The following is an 18402-nucleotide window of genomic DNA, read 5'->3' on the forward strand; positions in this document are numbered from 1 at the left end:
TAGTAAATGGTAAATGGACTTGACTTATAGCACTTTTTAGCCAATTGTCTCCATCCCAAAGCGCTTGGTAGTAGATAGTAGACATGAGGGGTCTTACGATCCATGGTGCCCTGGTTGCTTGAACTGCAGTTACACCTTTTAGTCAGAAGTTCTCGGTTGATGGTGTTTTGTGCACCCAACTGAGCCTTCAAGGCAGCACTGCATGGAAGGCCCTAACCCTAACCTTAACCAGGCAGCGCTGCCTTGAAGGCTCCAAACACCGAAGTTGTCTTGCATTCATTGACAGGATCAAACCAAGGCCAGGTGTATGATCATAAAGGATGGATCAGCGGAAGCAGTGTCGTTTGAATGGCTCACAAATCCCAAAAACCAAACGCACCATCAACAGACAAAAAAAACAAGCAGAGAAGTTCAATTCCCATTGGGATCTTTAGACTCCCATGTTTTTATTAACTAAAATCAAATCGACTCGTTCATTAAACATTCATACAATACCAATAAGCATGAAGGACAGGGCATAGACAAAACAATCAGTGTATGAGTTATGGATTATGATATTATACTGTTTGCGTGTTGGTGATCAGAATGGCTGGCAGGATAAAATGGGAACTACAGACGCTGTTCAGGGCTGGGTGCTACATCCTCCCCCCCTGCGTTAACTCTCCATATGAAACTACAATGTTATTATAGAGCTGTCTGTGTGTGTGTGTGTGTGGGGGGGGGGGGGGGCAACTCTTTATATAAATGGGCTTAACTCTGAGACATTAAGTTTATGTTTCAATTGAGGATGAAAATGGGAAATCAAAATTTGTTAAAACTAATACAAACAAACATGAAGAAAGAAGAAAAATAATACAGGAACCAGAGGAAGAAGGGAATAAAAAAAAAGAGAGAGACAGCTGGTTCACTTCAATGAAAGGATAACCGTCTTCCGTTTTACCGCACACGTTTTTTTTTTATAAGGGTGAAATAAGGTGACACACCCAACTTATCCGTCAAAAAAAATTCACCATGTGACGATTCTTAGTCCACTGTTGGATGTGTGTGTTTTGTGGGTTGGATTTTAAAACACATCATCTGCAGTTCATGTCGAGGCAAACAGGACCTTCATTTTGTTTTACTTCCGTGGTGTGTGCAGTAGGTTGTAGGTGCGCGTGGAGGAGGCAGGTACAGGGCGAGCTTTGTGTTAGGGGGAAGTTTTGTCATGTAGTATCTCCCCCCGTTCACAGGCGCTTCTTGACAATGAGTGAGCCCACCACCACGCCTGTCACCAGGGTCATCCCAGCCAGCAGCCACTTCTTGAAGCTCTCCTGAGAGGTCCTGCTCTCTGCAGCAGCATCATGACCATACAGCTCTGCAAAGTGCTCCTGGGGAGACACAGAGGGAAAACAAAGGGTTAAGGCCAGGGCAGGGTATTTTTATGCTGACCATGTACGAGGTATTTATTTCAGGAGTAACATAACAATGTGTATATGTATTTGGCTAGAGTTTAGAGTAGTGGTTAAGTTTAGTTACTTTATAAGTCAATGGTTACATTGAAATTTGTCTTCACATATCCCCTCTCAAGTAACCACACTTCGGAGTGGGCCATACTATAGTGCCCCATGAGTAATGTCTTACTCAAGGACACAATGGTAGAGAGACCATTAAAGACCATTGAGGATCTCCATAATGGAGCAACAGGTAAAGCAAAATAACAAATAGCATAAAAAGCAGCAGTATCAATGCTGTGCACACTAACAAGAGGATCTCATTGATTAAAACAAAACAAAAAAACAATAAGATTCAGTGTTGCAAACTGGCCTAGTCAACTTATACTTTAACACTGTGCCTGTAAGAGCCTTGTTTTTGCTGACATTCTTCTCTCTTCAGATTGCCAAGCCGTCATTGCTAAGAATGGAAACTATTTCCTAGAAATTGGCTGCAAATGATGCAGTTTTAACATATGGCCACAAAGAGGCAGCATTCAGACTCAAATCTCTTAAACTAAACAGCACATCAGCCACACTGGACAGGGATGGGCAATGTCCGGCTCACCTCATAAACTGCAATGCTTCAAACAAATGGCTTGTGACTCACATCTCTAAGAATGTAATGCAAGGTGTAAATGTGCTGCTGGAAGATAAGGAGGGAGATAGATTGTGCAGTGATGACATCACTTCTGTGGTACAAGACCCCCGAACCAGAAGCTTCCTGGCAGCTCAGTTTATGTGTCATCGAAACAGCAACACACACACACACACACACACACACACACACACACACACACACACACACACACACACACACACACACACACACACACACACACACACACACACACACACACACACACACACACACACACACACACACACACACACACACACACACACACACACACACACACACACACACACACACACACACTTTATATAATACAGTTAAACTAGTTACAGTGACAGTTAATTCACATAAGTCAAGGTTGCATGCCTATGTCAACCCACGTCATTCCACATGTGTTGCTCACTTGAACAGCGTGGCCCTCTCTGACCCACTCAACCAAGGACAATCAGTTGGTTTGTCTGCATGTGAGGAAGCCGCCAGGGAGGAGCAGTACATATTTGTCTTCCACCTCACCTTGACTCTTCTACATGCCTTGATAAACATTTAAACAGAGCATTTTAAAAAGGAAACTGGTCTTGTTGCAATCGATGTTTCTCTTATGACACAGTCGGCTAACATGGGCGGATACACAGGAGTCAAAATGTGAGTTAAAATGTGTACTGGATGATGACTACGCTGCATTCAAGTGAAGCAACTGGATTTAGCCACAAGGGATTGATGAATGGTGATGAAGCAAGTAATGACTTAGTTCAATTAAGAAGTACTGTATACACAATATGAGATGAGTCAGTGGTTTACTGGCCTTTTTAGTTGTTCACCTTGATAAAGAGGCAGTCTGACCACCGCCCAGTTGCCTGTGTCAACCCTGAGAACAATGTGAGGAATGTGAATGGAGAAGGGCAACAATTGTAGCACCAATGTGATGGTGACTGACACCAACACACAGACATGTCAAAACATGCCCCATCATCATCCAGTGGGCAAGAAAATAAAAAAAGATCCAACAATGTTATAATGGAGAAGTGCCATGGGATACAGCAAAGTACGGCGATATAAAATGCTGAGAAAATGTCAACATTACTAGCTCGTCTTGTAAGGAAAATAAGCAGAAATGTATACCCTAGCTCTACAGTAAAATGTCTACAACTACTCTATGCAGCACCAAGGCTCTTTATATTCTTACATTGGAAAATGATATGTTGGATAAAACAACCTCTACCAGAAGACCCGAAAGTGTATTCTGCATTGCAACTTATTAGGCTATATAGATAATCGCCAGGTGCTGAAAATCGGTCCTGCTGATGGGCCATTATGCCAATAACTGGTCGACTCTTATAGTTTCAATATACCATAAACATAATGCCATTAACCAGGTAGCTTATATGCCAATGTTAAAGCAGCCCTGTTGGTTTGCTATCCCAATCTCCCCACTGTAAGGTAAGTTCACACAGTCTTCATCTATCCCTTCATTTCCCCCTTCACATGGCCACACCTTTATATCTTCATCACTGCTCTGCTCTCTGAGGAAATCAAGTGCTAGGCAGCGGCATGCACAGCGCCTCCTCCTCATATCACGTCTACTTTTGTTTTCCCCCTTTCTCTTTCTATGATAGCCAGGGAGAAGAAAGGAGGATAAAAGGAAGGATTAGCTCTTGAAAGTAAAAAGCTTGACTTTACGAGAGTGAAAATTAAGGGGGCACAGGAAAAGGAGATTCTGCAGCTGGTTGCCATGGCTACTGTACGTGTGTGTGTGATGTGAGTTTGTGTGTGTGTGTGTCTCCTGTGGTTGATAAATGGCCCAATGCTACACGTGGAGGAAGGAGCATTTTAACGATCGCTATTAGCAACAGCTTTCCATTCATCAGCTCTGATTTGGCCGTTGCGCCAGTGTTGCACCATAACAAGATGCAACACTAAAAAATCCTGACCGTGACACACACACACACACACACACACACACACACACACACACAGGTGAACAACAGAAATTCAATAACTTGGGGAAACTTCCAAAAAGCTAATTGAGTTTATAGCCGTCATCACTGTCATGATTAAAGGTGAAGTAAGCGGTTTATTTATGTTAATATAAGTGTAAAATCGCTCTTTATTCATACAGTGATCACTTACATAATGTGCGCGTTTCATAAAGCCGATCTCTCAGTCAGCTGCTTTGCATGTAATCGGCAAATAAAGTTATTGTAGTATCCCGAAATTTTTATCCAATCAGAAGAGAGAACGCAACAAACCGACACTCGTCTCACTCATATATAGCATATACACTCCATGGTCTCACTGCCGGTGCACGCCAGAGCAACAGATGGATGAATGTGTATGCGCCTACAATGGCAGAGCAGGTAAAAATCCTTCCCAATGTCTGTTTTGATAGTTTTTATTATGTTTTGTCACACTTATGGATCTGAGATGGTGCTAGATAACTCGCTGCTTGAAGACCGCAGTGCATTAATGTGGTGACGTAGGGACGAGCGAGGGGACCGCTAACTGCAGTAACTGACAGGAAGTTAGCTAAAAGAACCATTATTACAGCTCCTTTAATGTTGATAGTAATCTGTAAGTAGATACAGGAATATGTGTTCATCTCCTAAGTAAACAAGTCTTTTAGGTATCATGTCTGTTGCCTCATTCACGGGGTTCAAAACTTCCACAGATGTGCTTGACAGTATAGGTCAACAGTATGTATTTGATTGGCTGATTGACTACCAGCGTTTGTGAAAAGCTAACTAGCGATGAGTTTACAAAATGCATGCACAGAAGAAAATGTTTTTTGTTGCCTTGTTCAAACCAAACAAAAAAATGTTCAACTATTCCTTAAAGAAAATCCTTGGTCATCCGTTGCGAGTGATGGATTGCTTACATTCATTCACAAAATAAATCATAAAAAGAGTCCCTAAATAAAAATGTATTAGAAACCCTCGAGTGAGAAGGCAAAGGGTGTGAACAACATTGGGTGAGGGGAACAGAACACTGTCTGAAAGTTGACCAGAAGTCAGTGAGCAGAAGCCTGATGATCCCTGAGTCACATGCAGGAGAAGAAACCAGGTCATTAATACACTGGAACATGGCATGAGTCACAGCTAGTAGCTTAGCAACACTTCCGGGCAAGTTGCGACACTTTCGGATGTGCATGTGAACACCGCATGGCATTGTGCAACACACACACACACACACACACACACACACACACACACACACACACACACACACACACACACACACACACACACACACACACACACACACACACACACACACACACACACACACACACACACACACACACACACACACACACACACACACACACACACACACACACACACACACACACACACACACACACACACACACACACACACACACACACACACACACACAGCGGTGTCCCTGGGCCCAGAGTTCAACAAGGAACACTTTTTCCTTCAATGAGTAAGCTCCACAGTGAGTGAATGTGATGCGTGTGCTATGAACTCTGCCTTATATTGTGACAAACATTCAATTTATCTGCAACATCAAAAGATATTTCAGATCAACCTTCTGAGGAAATTCAGATACAATGTGAAAAACTTTTTTGGGGCTTCAAAGCGTCGGTGCGAATTTACCCACGTATAGTCTAAGCTCTTTCAGATGTGTGTGCAGGAAGAGGTGAAAGTCACGGTGGTGGATTCCCCGTCTAGTATCCAACATACTGCGGGTAAAAGTGAAGGGTGTTCCCCTGAAGATAGCTTCTGCCCTGGAGGACACACTGTGCTTCACCACCATGGTCTGAAAGCTGCAAGCACGAGTAAACTGGAGGGACAGGGGAGGACGGATGGAAAACCCCTACAAGAATAACCATACACTAATTCTTCTCAGTTAACTGTGCAGAGGGCAACGCACAATATCATTAACATCGTATCAACAATCAATATGCAATAATGCTAGCACTATGACTTTTTATGTTTTATGTAATTACTTCTTACTGTTTATATTGTTTGTGTTATTAACAAACATGTGTTTTTTTCATGTAGAAGTTTAAACATGCCAAGGGATAAATTAGAGAAATTAGCCTCTGGCAATAATCGTGCTTATTGGCATATGTTCATTAATATGCCTTGTCCATGTGATACAGTAATAAATAAAACATTGTGGACCATTGATATGATTGTTGTAATGTCAAAAAGGCTTTCTATAACCAACTATACATTTTCAAAAAGATCAACCACATGAAAGATATCACTTGGCACACTTGAATTTTGTATCAGCCCAGCATCTTTTTTTTTGTTCTCTCTTTCTTATTTCTTCCCCTCTCTCTCTCGCTCTTATTGCAGAGCCACTGATGTTATCTTTGCTCTTTATTACTTTACCCTCTTGGCCATTCCAGCAAAGCAAAGTGATGAATATAACAACGTTAGCCTTGATGTGCTTTATCATCCTTCAGTGCTGTATGAGATTGGGTGTGCCACATTATCATGAAATACTCATCAACCCCTCTCTCTCTCTATGCGATCCCAGCGCTACCCCAGCTTTAATACATGCCATGAGACTCACTAATCCCATGATACGCCTCATAATCTGATCCCAGATCTGAGCACACAGTGAGAGGGGAGGGCAGGGTGCAGACAGGAGAGGGCCACAGAAACTCACCCTGCAATTCCAAATCCACATTTGTCTTTTTACTATACTACAGGTTTGTATACTTCAAAATGAAATTGAATATATTAGGACATCCTGGTATTTTTGGCATGCTGCATTTGACATGCATGTATTGGGACATCCTACATCTTTTTCTGGTATACTAAATAGTGTGGGAGTATTGGGTATTGGAACGGAGGGACAATGTGTGGTAGGGAAGCAGAGACAGGAGAGAGCTGAGAATGAACAAGAAAGATGTAGGCAGGGGGAAAGACGTGCTTGTGACCTGATTTCTCCACTAAGCCTGGGAGAAGTGGAGCAGTACGTAGGCAAACAAAATGCACTGTCTTCTCTCTGCTCCACTTACATTCAGCAACATCATGTGAGCTGCACATGTAGAAATGTACAACAGCAAACGCAGACCACACTCACTCACTCACTATGCATAGAACCCATTAACCTACATACTGGTTTATCATGGAGCTGAATCACTAGCCTTTTCTTCCTCTGCATTTGTCTTCCATCTGTCTCTCTCAACTCATGTCTTTCTTCATGCTCCTTGCCAGACCGTTCCAAGGGGCGTAGCAAAAGAAAAGAAACCTGGCCAATCTGGCAAAGCTTCTAAAAAAAAAAGCTCTACACTCTGTAGTGTGCTGGTAATATAAACACACACGCGCACATGCACACACCTGTATACATAAACTGCATCTAGCATCTAGATGGACATTTAGCTGGCAAGATTGATGTCTCACTCGTGTGTGTGTGTGTGTGTGTGTGTGTGTGTGTGTGTCTTTAATAGCAATTACTTATCATTGAAGTAAGTTATCAATTCAGATTGCTTGTTTCAAAAAGGCTTTATATTACACAAAGAAGGTAACACCGGCAAGTCTCTCATGCCGCCAAACGCATAAAAAACTATTTGTATTCAATGCTCACGATGAAGTTCTTTAAACCATCCTGTTTTAGAACATCTTGCGCTACATTGCATAACATATCACCCAGCCCTATGTCACATGTTAAGGAATAACACAGCTGTCTGCAAAACTAAAAAGCCAGGACAGCAAATTCTTGTGATTGTGTGTGTGTGTGTATGTGGCCGCGGGTCCATTGTTTAAAATAGTCACATGACCAGTCTGACATAGCACCAGCCTCTGCTCTCACCATAGAATATAATGTAAAAACAAAAACACAATATCAGTTTATGTAAAAACTTTGCTTCCGGAGGCAAACAACTTTCTACAAGTAATGCCGGACAGCTTCCAAACCCATCTCTCTCCTTATTAGCCGCGCATGAACCATTAATAAAGGGAATAGGATAATGGTGGCATAGAGGGGTGGAAGAAGGACAGATAATAGGGTGGTGGCAACTGCACAGGTTGGGTTAGAGGTGTAGGGGTAGTGAGCCAGAAACCATTGGTGCAATGAGTGTGTAGGGCCCTATGATTTCCGCAATTAAGAAAACACGGAATGAACAATCCCAACACGTAGTCCCACCCAATTTGACATCATTTGGGGTCAAATTATTTTTCGAAGGAAAGTTGAAAGTTTTATCGAGGAAACAACAAGAGGGACAGTTACGCAATAGACAATTAAACTCCAACTCCCACAAGTAGGTGCAAGAGGCTGAAACACCCAAGTTTGGTTGAATGAGTGTTGTAAACTGGACTGAAATACAGAGCCAAAACTGTTTTATTAAGACTTGTATGCCTCTGGTGATGAGCTGTTTATCAAATGCCTTTAGATAGGTGTGATGAGCCACTTAACATATATTATTTAATTCATTTACGTTATCATAAAAAGTAAACAAACGGAATTCGGATTTTTTTTTTTTTTTTTTTTTTACAGAAAAACATGTATGTATGTGTATGTGCTTTTAATAAACAAACTGATATAGAAATAGGAAAGAAAGGCTTACCGATGACAGTTAAGACTGATCTGAAATATATGAAATGCAGTAGACAAGACTAGCTAGACGGCTGTAGAGATGGTGGGAAAGGGATGAGAAGGGCAGATAGGGGGCAAATACAGGAGCTAACCACAATGAACAAAAGAGGAGGAGAGATGGAGAGAGAGAGAGATGATGGTGTGCTCGATAGGTCCCATGGGAGAGATATCCTTCCCTTCTCCACTATGCTAGTCGTGTGCATGTTAATTACACAGAGAGAGAGAGAGAGAGAGAGAGAGAGAGAGAGAGAGAGAGAGAGAGAGAGAGAGAGAGAGAGAGAGAGAGAGAGAGAGAGAGAGAGAGAGAGAGAGAGAGAGAGAGAGAGAGAGAGAGAGAGAGAGAGAGAGAGAGAGAGAGAGAGAGAGAGAGAGAGAGAGAGAGAGAGAGAGAGAGAGAGAGAGAGAGAGAGAGAGAGAGAGAGAGAGAGAGAGAGAGAGAGTCCCCTAATGGAGAAGGGCACAAAGGAAGCTCAGGTGTTTCCCGTGTCAAAACAAGTCAATGAACCCAAGGGTTCTCGGCCCAGAACTGGTATGTAAACAAAGAGAATGTAAAGAAAAGAATGTAAACAAAGGGGGGCCCACTGTTTTTTTCAGCAGACTCACGGTATGAACAAGAAGCAGACTGTAAAGGAGATATTCACTGATTTAAAGTGATCTTGTCAACAAACATTCTCAAGAATGGCTGACTCCACCTTTAATTTTGTTTTTTGATGGGGTGTTTTTTTAGGACGAGTATTTGAATGCTCCTTTGGAAAAACCAACGAGTATTCAAATCCTGTAAAATGGTGTTCAGGACAGCCCTACTATTATCATTATTAAAGAAAAATACTGAAATCATGTAAGTGCCACTGCTGATCAGGACCAAACAACATGTTCTTTATATGGTCATTAGATGCGGACAACAAAAATAGACTAAGCTTGGCAATACACTTGACCAAATTGACGTATATGATTATATTATATATTGACTTTCCTTTGAAAATGGGGGATGATAGTAATCTCTGTTTTTTCCCTGAATTTCACCACTGGAACAACTATCCCCATCCATCTCCAACCAAGCCTCCCCCCAGACAGTGGCAGTGTGGCTCTTCTAAAACAACGTCTGCCTTTATTAGTCTGGCACAGAGGAGGGGGAAAAAAACACAGTAGCTGCTTGAGATATTATTCATTTATAATTGGTAATAACCCTGTTCCCTTCACCCGGAGGCAGCTCCTTCTCCACTGAGTAATCACTGCCATCCACCGCTCGGCTGGAAACAGTATTATTAGGTCTCTCTACCTCCGCTCTCTGTCGGCCATGCTTTATTATCTGACAGTAAATGGCTTTACTCGTCTTTTAAAAAAGAAAGCACAGGCAGGGACAATCTGGCTGTTTATCGCACATCCCGAGCTACTGGCTGGGATGCTAGGAATGATATCAGGGATGACAGTGGAAGCTCCCAAATAAATAAGCTCCAACGGGATCAATTAAGCCCGTTAATGACGTGCCTGTTAGAAACAAAGAGGTGAAATTAAAAATTAAACCTCAGCTTTTATGGCCACAAGGTTTGTTCTGTTGTTCAAAACACCTTTCACTTCTTAAATACCGTCCTGAATTGTTTGAGCATAATGCAGCTAGAACTAACACCCATTTAAAGTCTTACAAATTAAATTACAAATATTTCCAGAGCCAGAAGGTGATTGTATTATTACTTATTGTCATAAAATGTCATTTTCCTGAGGCCGGGAAGATGTATTCAAATAGATTGTCTTATTAAATCTGATTTTTAGGGTGGTCAGTATAACCTGAAGTCAAAAAAAAATATTTAAATTTTTTCATTAAATTGTTTTGGGGAGGAGAAGCCAGTATTGTACCATTATGTAGATACAATCAATATTTAATAAGACATTAGACACCATTTCCTTTGCTATGTATAACCTGACTTAGCCCTTATAATGTCTCTCCATCTCTTGCTTTTCTTGTCTTGAAGAGGATCTGTTGTGCTTTTCCATCTTTTACAGCCCTATAAATGTTGTTGTGAATGTCGTTGGACGTGTTAAACGTTGCCAAGGCTTCAAATAATGAGGCATACCCATTTGGACGTGACACCTGCAGGCTGTTTTGGTTGGCTTTACACCTCTCTAAATGCAAGCTTTCAGGAGGTTTTTTCTAACCCTGGCTCACAGTGACATCAGTGATCCAGTCCTCTCTATATGGTCATGCTGCTGAATGCATGCGTAGCACTGTCTCTGCGGGTAGAGTGGGTAGAGTTCCCGTCTCCCGGCCAACAAAAAAAGAATAACCCCAGTGTGTGTTTCTTTAGGTACTTTACACAGGACAGTTTTCGAAGGACGGTGCTGGTCTGACAATACTTGGTCGTGTTGAAGACTCAGAAGTAACAATGCATAAGTGTCATACCAGACCAGGGCCAATGGAAGTGTGGTCAAACCCAACTACACTTTAGCTGTGAATCCTGCTTGGGCACATTGCTTAGTGTGAACGTGCCCTCAGAGACAGCAGGAAAGACAACAAAGTTGTATGTGTGTTTACCTACAGAGTAATTCATTTTAGGGGAAAATGTAGATGTCTTTGAAGGGAACTCCCCTCCCAAAAAAGCAATGATTATGCGACAAAGGGGGAAAAAACAGTGATGGATCAAAGCACTCTACCAGTAAACCACCCACTGAATTCTGTATATTTAAAATGTTCCCTTCAGCTTGGGACTACCCCTAAGGTAAGAGTGTCAGCTTATGAACACACATCACACCAATGCTCTTTCCCCCGCACCATGTGATTAAATAAATAAAAGCTTGAGTTGAAAGTTGTTGTGCTCAAGACGTACGTAATGTGGCAGCAGGAGAAGTGAAACCATTGCAATGGATACTCTCCACATCTTGAGCCATTCAACATTTCAGAAAAAAAAATGCAAAAAAATGTACTTCCCAATGTCTAGGTTACACTGACATTCAAGCAGCTACAGCATGCTCACTAATTATGTATCACCAACTTGTTGCCAAGCAAACTATGTAGTACAAATTAATATGTGTTACAATTTTGACTACGTGAGATCACCCACACACACACACACACACACACACACACACACATGACAGATGTGTTGATGACAGCATATTTGTGGTCAGGACGAGACACTAAATTAACTATTAGATCAACCCCTTACTGGTTGATACATGTTCACCTTGAATTTGCCACCAGTCTTCGGGCAGGTGTTTGCTGTACCTCCACAAAGAGCTGATAAGGTATCACCAATAATAATTGGGGGGCGCCCTTAGCTCAGTTGGTAGGGCGCAATATATCGTGATATATCAAGATACGCAATATATCGTGATATATCGTATCGTGACCAGTGTATCGTGATACGTATCGTATCGCGAAGTCCTTGACGATACCCAGCCCTAATGTATATATATATATAAAATCAAGTAATTAATTATGATATTTTTCCCATTATCTCCACGATAATTTTAGTAATAATATTTGATGTTTATTCTATCTTATTGTGTACATTTGCGTTTGTGTTTGTGCCAGTGTGTGTGTGTGTGTGTGTGTGTGTGTGTGTGTGTGTGTGTGTGTGTGTGTGTGTGTGTGTGAGAAACTTACCCATCCTCCTTGGCTGAGGATCCAGGGCTGGATGTGGTTGTCCAGGTAGACGGTCATCCACTCGACGATGCGGCCCACCAGAGGACTCATCTCCTTCTCCACACACTCCACGCAGAGCGCCCCTCCGAAGGCGAACAGGCCCACCACACGGCCCCAGTTCACCCCGTCCCGGAACACCTCGTCCATCACGTTCTCAAAGCTCTGGTAGGCGGTGGCCGGGGTGATGTGCAGCTGGTTGTGCAGGTCGCTGAAGGCGCGGGCGTAGCGCAGCTCAAACTCCTTAGCAGAGTCTCTGAGCGCCTCCTTCACTGCGTCCAGACCCGCCGTCGTAGAGGGCAAGTCTTGCTGCCGCAGCGGGGACGGAGGGGGGGTTGACCCAGGACTAGTCCCGTTCAAAGTACCGTTGGCATGTGTCGGTACCCTCTGTTCCTCCTCCCCTCCTGACTCCCCCTCCCCCCGCTCAGTTCTATTGTGAGGCTCCAGCAGTCCTATGTGGTTGAGGGGATAGTCTCTCTGGGAAAGTTTGTAGTTTATATAGAAAACCACCAGTTCTCTGTTATGAGTCATTTTGCTTATTTTTTTTTTAATTTGCTTTTTCACTCCGTCTGTGTCTTCTGCTTTCCTTTCTGTTGAGCCTCTTGCTGTGCTAGAGCGATACACACACACACACACACCGCCAGGCTTTCTCCCTGCACGTCCTCTGTTCAGACCACCATGGTCCGCTTATACCCAGGGGACTCTGGTGTGAAAGCAAACCTAGACAAGGCTGACAAATCAGCTCAGGCCCTGTGGAGAGACAACAATGAAAGGTCAAAGTCTAGATAGGCTATAAGCATGGTGTGTCGTATTATCCTTAGACATGATGTGTGAGAGCCCTGTGTGTGTGTGTGTGTGTGTGTGTGTGTGTGTGTGTGTGTGTGTGTGTGTGTGTGTGTGTGTGTGTGTGTGTGTGTGTGTGTGTGTGTGTGTGTGTGTGTGTGTGTGTGTGTGTGTGTGTGTGTGTGTGTGTGTGTGTGTGTGTGTGTGTGTGTGCGTGTGTGTGTGTGAAGGGATGGCTGCAGAATTTCAAATCAAATTGGGACAGGTGGGGTCAAAGTGCATCTCTCTAATTGGACTATATCATGGAGCAGATGGCAATGTATAATATTAACAAGACAGTCGTAAAGGCAGAGTGTGTGTGTGTGTGTGTGTGTGTGTGTGTGTGTGTGTGTGTGTGTGTGTGTGTGTGTGTGTGTGCGTGTTTCAAAGAAGAAGATCAGAGGGACAATCTGGCTTTAAAGGTCGATGCTGGCGGATCATCATCTCCTAATCAGTGACCTTTGACCTCCAGTCTGAGCTTGCCGGCACCTTGTTTGTCTCAGTTTACGCCCGTCTTTGTTCCTTACACACCGATCTGCTTAATGTCACACTTAGGCATGCCCTTGGATTTACATACAAGACAGACTTTCCCAACAGATTTTTAGTAAGTGTACAAGTTATCATGTCATTATATTGGTGTCGGTGGTTCATTTAAATGCATTAAAACACACAATCATTGCCTACCTTACATCTCTGGTCCAACACTACTCTGCCCTAGTATGATTGACGGTTATCACACAAGGGATTAACCATTGATAGCACTAGTAAGTAAGGGTCAGATGCAGTTTCAACAGATTTTTGTAACTCTTGTTAAACAGTTTGTGTATAAATAAACATGGCCGGAGGAAATCTCCTACCTGAGATGTAAATAAAAACCATTATTAATGAATTAATAATTCAATACTTGGTCAACGATTTGATTGCAAAACGATTCTCGATGCATCTGCAATTTTGTTGAATCCTGGATTTACTATGACACTGCACATACATACTTTTTCATGGATGATTGTTTAAGTATAAAAAGTAGCAACGTTTGACTTTATGAAAATCCATGGTGGAATGTGCGTCCTTTTTAATGGGGCCGATGATCAAAGGGTTGGAGGTTCGATCCCCGCCCTGCCACCTGTGTCATAGTTGTTGTGTCCCACCTTGCCTTGTGTGAATGTCGATAGTTAGCCTGCTATCGGTGTATGAATGTGTGTGAATGGTAACGTGGGAAAGGAAAACACGTCTCCCTTGCAAAAGAGTCTTCGGTCTCAATGGGATATACCTGTATAAATAAAGGTTAGAATGTTCCTGACATAAACCTGGCACCAAGCTATAGTTCTGTTTACAGCCCCATAGACTTGGGAGGTTTGCCCTAGCCTAGTGCAAGATTGTCACAATCCCGTCTTCACTTTATAGTCCCTTCAGCCGAGACCAAATAATCAATGTTGGTACGTTAGTCAATTGTTTTGTGCTTGCAGCTAGTTATCGATTATGCTGTGTATCTTACAAACGAGACATCTCCACACCTTTAGAAGAGTTGAGACTTCTCTTTGCCACATATGATGGTATACTGTAGCCAAACAAAGCAAGCAGTATAAGCAAGCTCCTTTGGGCATGGAAAATTATGACAGGAATTTTTCTACAATGTGATTCATTGAAGAAATATTCTGTTGATTATTTGAATACCAAAATTCTTGTTAGTTGCCGTTGAAAAACTAGCCCTGGAAACATAAAGAGAAATATACAACAAACAAAAAACATGTTATTTATTCAATAGTTCTATGCACGTTAGGTCTGTCAGCACAAATCTTCCATCTGCCACCTGAGTCCTGACACATCACTGGTGTTGAGTCCAGTGATACAGTGACTGACACACACACACACACACACACACACACACACACACACACACACACACACACACACACACACACACACACACACACACACACACACACACACACACACACACACACACACACACACACACACACACACACACACACACACACACACACACACACAGTTAATGATCCCAAGCTCTGCTCTGCTTATCATGGCCTTTTCTAAAAATAAAAATTCCAAAATCACTGTTTGTCAAATCAGTGAATATCTCTTCACAGTCTGCTACCTGTCTGTACTAGGACTACTGTGTGTGTGGTGCAAATAAAACCAAGTATGAATACACAGCCTAGGCTCTGTAAACCAGTATGTAAACAAAGGGAATGTTAACAAAGTGGTTCTGTTTGGTATAGCAGAGCATGAAGAGATATACACTGATTTGACAAAAGTGATTTTTTTGTCAACAAATGATAGGTTGTTGGATATCATGAGTGTGTCAAGTGCTGGTGACTTTACATAGGCTTGATACATAGGCTAGTATTACTCTTCCTGACTGCACAATAGAAGCCTGATCATCCCGTTTATATTATTCCATAAACTTCAACTTCTTAGAAAACATAAGTTCGGTCGACCATTTGTGGCCATAATTCGAGGTAAATGAAACAAAAAGCAGTCTGTTACAGCAACTGAAGACCCCACAAGGCAGCAGTGTTTACAGTGACCGCACACGGTCCCAAAGCAACAACACGTGGCTCGGGTTTGATCATCAGCCCCGCGCACTGACGTAAACACCTCAGGAATACCAACGACGTGTAGCAACTGAACGCAACATTTGTAAAGACGACCGTTCAAATAGCCTATTAACTCTGAACAAACCCAAACTGCGTAATTGCGCTGGAATCTGGACTGTAACTTTCAGATGAAAGCGACCAGTTATCTACACTACAATGCCTTCTGTAGACTGCGCGAGAGATTGGTTTTGCAAGCCATCTCTGTGTTTTGATCTTGATGTAAAATCTCGTTAACATGTTTTCATTATGAACGTCTCAGATAAGGAAAAGTAGCCTAGCATTAGCGCCTTACCAGCAGTGCTGAATACAATCACATGGAGTTATCCTCGGTGTGTGTTCCCCCGTGTGTCAAAATGTGGCCAAGTCTTTCAGTTCTTCTCTCTGTGCACAAATCTGTGACACACACTCCAAGAAGGTGAGACTTTGTGCTGGAGGAAGCGTGTATGTTTGCAGCACGCCCCTCATTCCTATCCTATTCTCTGTAATGTGCTGTATGCCCAGCCCTCCTCTATTACGTAACACGACGTGGCCTTCAGAGAGAGTGTGAATATCTGGCTCATATATATTTCCTGGTTCAAACTGGCCTTTAAAGACAGGACTACACCTATGATAAAAAAACCTGGGTAACACTTTACAATAAGGTACACAAAAAAAGAGTAGTTACCCTTTTTAAAATTGTAACTAACCTTTTTAAAAGGTAAATGTACCTTTCAAAAAAGGTAAGTTTACCTTTTAAAAAGAGTAGTTACCCTTTAAAAAGGGTAGTTGCCCTTTTTAAAATGTAAATTTACCTTTTAAAAAAGGTAAGTTTACTTACCTTTTAAAAAGGGTAACTACTCTTTTTTTGTGTACCTTATTGTAAAGTGTTACCAAAACCTGTTATATCCTGACCGACATGATGTGGAAATGGTCCTGACCTACGGCTACACCACAAACTAACAAAGAGTCACATAAACCGTGGATAAAAAATTTTTCCCCCCCAACAAGAATGTAGTCTCTCCACAAACTGATTTACTAACGGATAAACCATGGACATATAAATAAACGGGCTAACAAGGGGACCCTGAAGGCAGCACAGGCCATATCATAAACACTGGGCGCATAGCTTTAATCACAATGTTTAAAACGTCTTTTTTAACTACAAGCTCTTCATACACTTTGATCTCCTAGGCTACACCAGCAGTCAGCGTTAGAAAAACCTATTCTTCAGTCAATCAATCCGGATAGACACACAGCTTCGCCAAAAACCAACGTTACAGAGCTATAGCAACTGAAGATGGCTGTCACTGTCACACATAAGCCTACATATCTGATCGTACCGTCGTAGATTGCACATCTCGATTGGTGTGTTTACAGTGGAAAAACTCATTTAATGCAAGTTTGATTTTCAACAAACAGAGTGACAGTTGAAAGGAGAAGCTCAAAGGGACATATGATGGCTACTACACAACACTCATTCTTAAATATGTCGACCTCCTTCTTCTAAGCAGCTGGCTCGAAAGGGAAGAAAATCCCACTCGTCATCTACAATCTCTTCTAACTTCGCCAACACAACGCTCACAGACATTAGAATCACATTCGTAGACTGAGCGGAAACTCTTACTTGTAGGGTGGCCTTGATAAAATCATGTCTTGTGGTTGACAGTCCAGACCCCGGCAGTGGTAACCCTCTCCGTCATCGCGTCTGTCTGGCTAGCATTCGGCCAGCTACTGGCTCGTAGATCCACCCCCACAGCTACGCTCTCTGCGTAACTCCGCCGTGCCCACTCACCGTACAGCCATATTGATCCGCTATCACACACTCTGCAACAGATGTGTTTGGAAGTTAAATGTTATCTCAACAGAGACAGTGGGATTTGTGAGCCCCTCCCTGATTTATATGAGGGCTAGCCGGGGCTACCCTGAGCCGGACTATCTAGTAGAACGGAAGTCCCTGCTAGGCTACTAACTAGCTAATGTTAGCTGCACTCTTTGTTGGGGTCGTTGGGGTGCCTACAATTCTGTAGGTTGACAGTTGAGTGCGACGGTCTCATTCGTCGTTGTTTGTATTAAGTGGTTTAATATGGGTTAATAATATGGCGTTCTCCTTCACAGAGACCCATAGAGCAGTTGCTAATCAGCTTTCCACTTAACTTGCCCAAACAAAGGATGTGAGGTCTCCATGGTAACCTTTGTTACCCCGAAATCAAGCGTGCCTGAGACCGACTGCCAGTTTGAGCAGAGTGCCCTCCTGTGGACATGTAGTAGAAACACTGGAAATCCTTCTTCTACACTTCCAACTCTCACTTGTGCTCAGGGCCGTCAGTAGGATAAAGACAGCTATCTATGGTCCCGACTCCCTATGATACTCACGTGGGATTTTGTTGCCCTTGCAAAATCCGTGGCTTGTTTTTTTGGCTAAAATTATATTTTTTTTAAATAAGGCTAGGCTTCTCGAAATATAGTAATACATTGCCTACTCGGCTACTTGTTTACACATTTTAATGTAGGCTACACAATTTTTCACAATTTCTCTTTGTTTTGGAAAAAGAAATTGTGTATAATCTGATCTAAATCCAAATACATATTAATATCTGTGCCATAGCATGAATGTAAATGTAAAATATTGAACATGTTAATATTTCCCTGTTTATAGGCTATTAT

At 42.4% G+C, this 18402-nt stretch overlaps 1 protein-coding gene across 2 annotated transcripts; it reads right to left on the bottom strand.

Annotated features, from left to right (window-relative positions):
• Positions 1–429: 429 nt before the first annotated feature.
• bcl2l1 (BCL2 like 1) lies at positions 430–17468 on the bottom strand. Of its 2 annotated transcripts, none has more exons than XM_080030309.1 (3): positions 17363–17468; positions 12281–13066; positions 430–1367 (listed from the first exon to the last, which is right to left on the bottom strand). In XM_080030309.1, the coding sequence occupies exons 2-3, from the start codon at positions 12845–12847 to the stop codon at positions 1224–1226; spliced, it is 711 nt and encodes a 236-aa protein (XP_079886435.1). In that variant the 5' UTR covers positions 12848–13066; positions 17363–17468; the 3' UTR covers positions 430–1223. The 2 variants fall into 2 exon arrangements, with proteins under 2 accessions (XP_079886435.1, XP_079886436.1); XM_080030310.1 differs by lacking the exon at positions 17363–17468 and adding an exon at positions 16052–16171.
• Positions 17469–18402: the final 934 nt, after the last annotated feature.

Source organism: Ammodytes marinus, assembly GCF_949987685.1.
Source record: "Ammodytes marinus genome assembly, chromosome: 7".
Classification (NCBI taxonomy): Eukaryota; Metazoa; Chordata; class Actinopteri; order Uranoscopiformes; family Ammodytidae; genus Ammodytes; species Ammodytes marinus.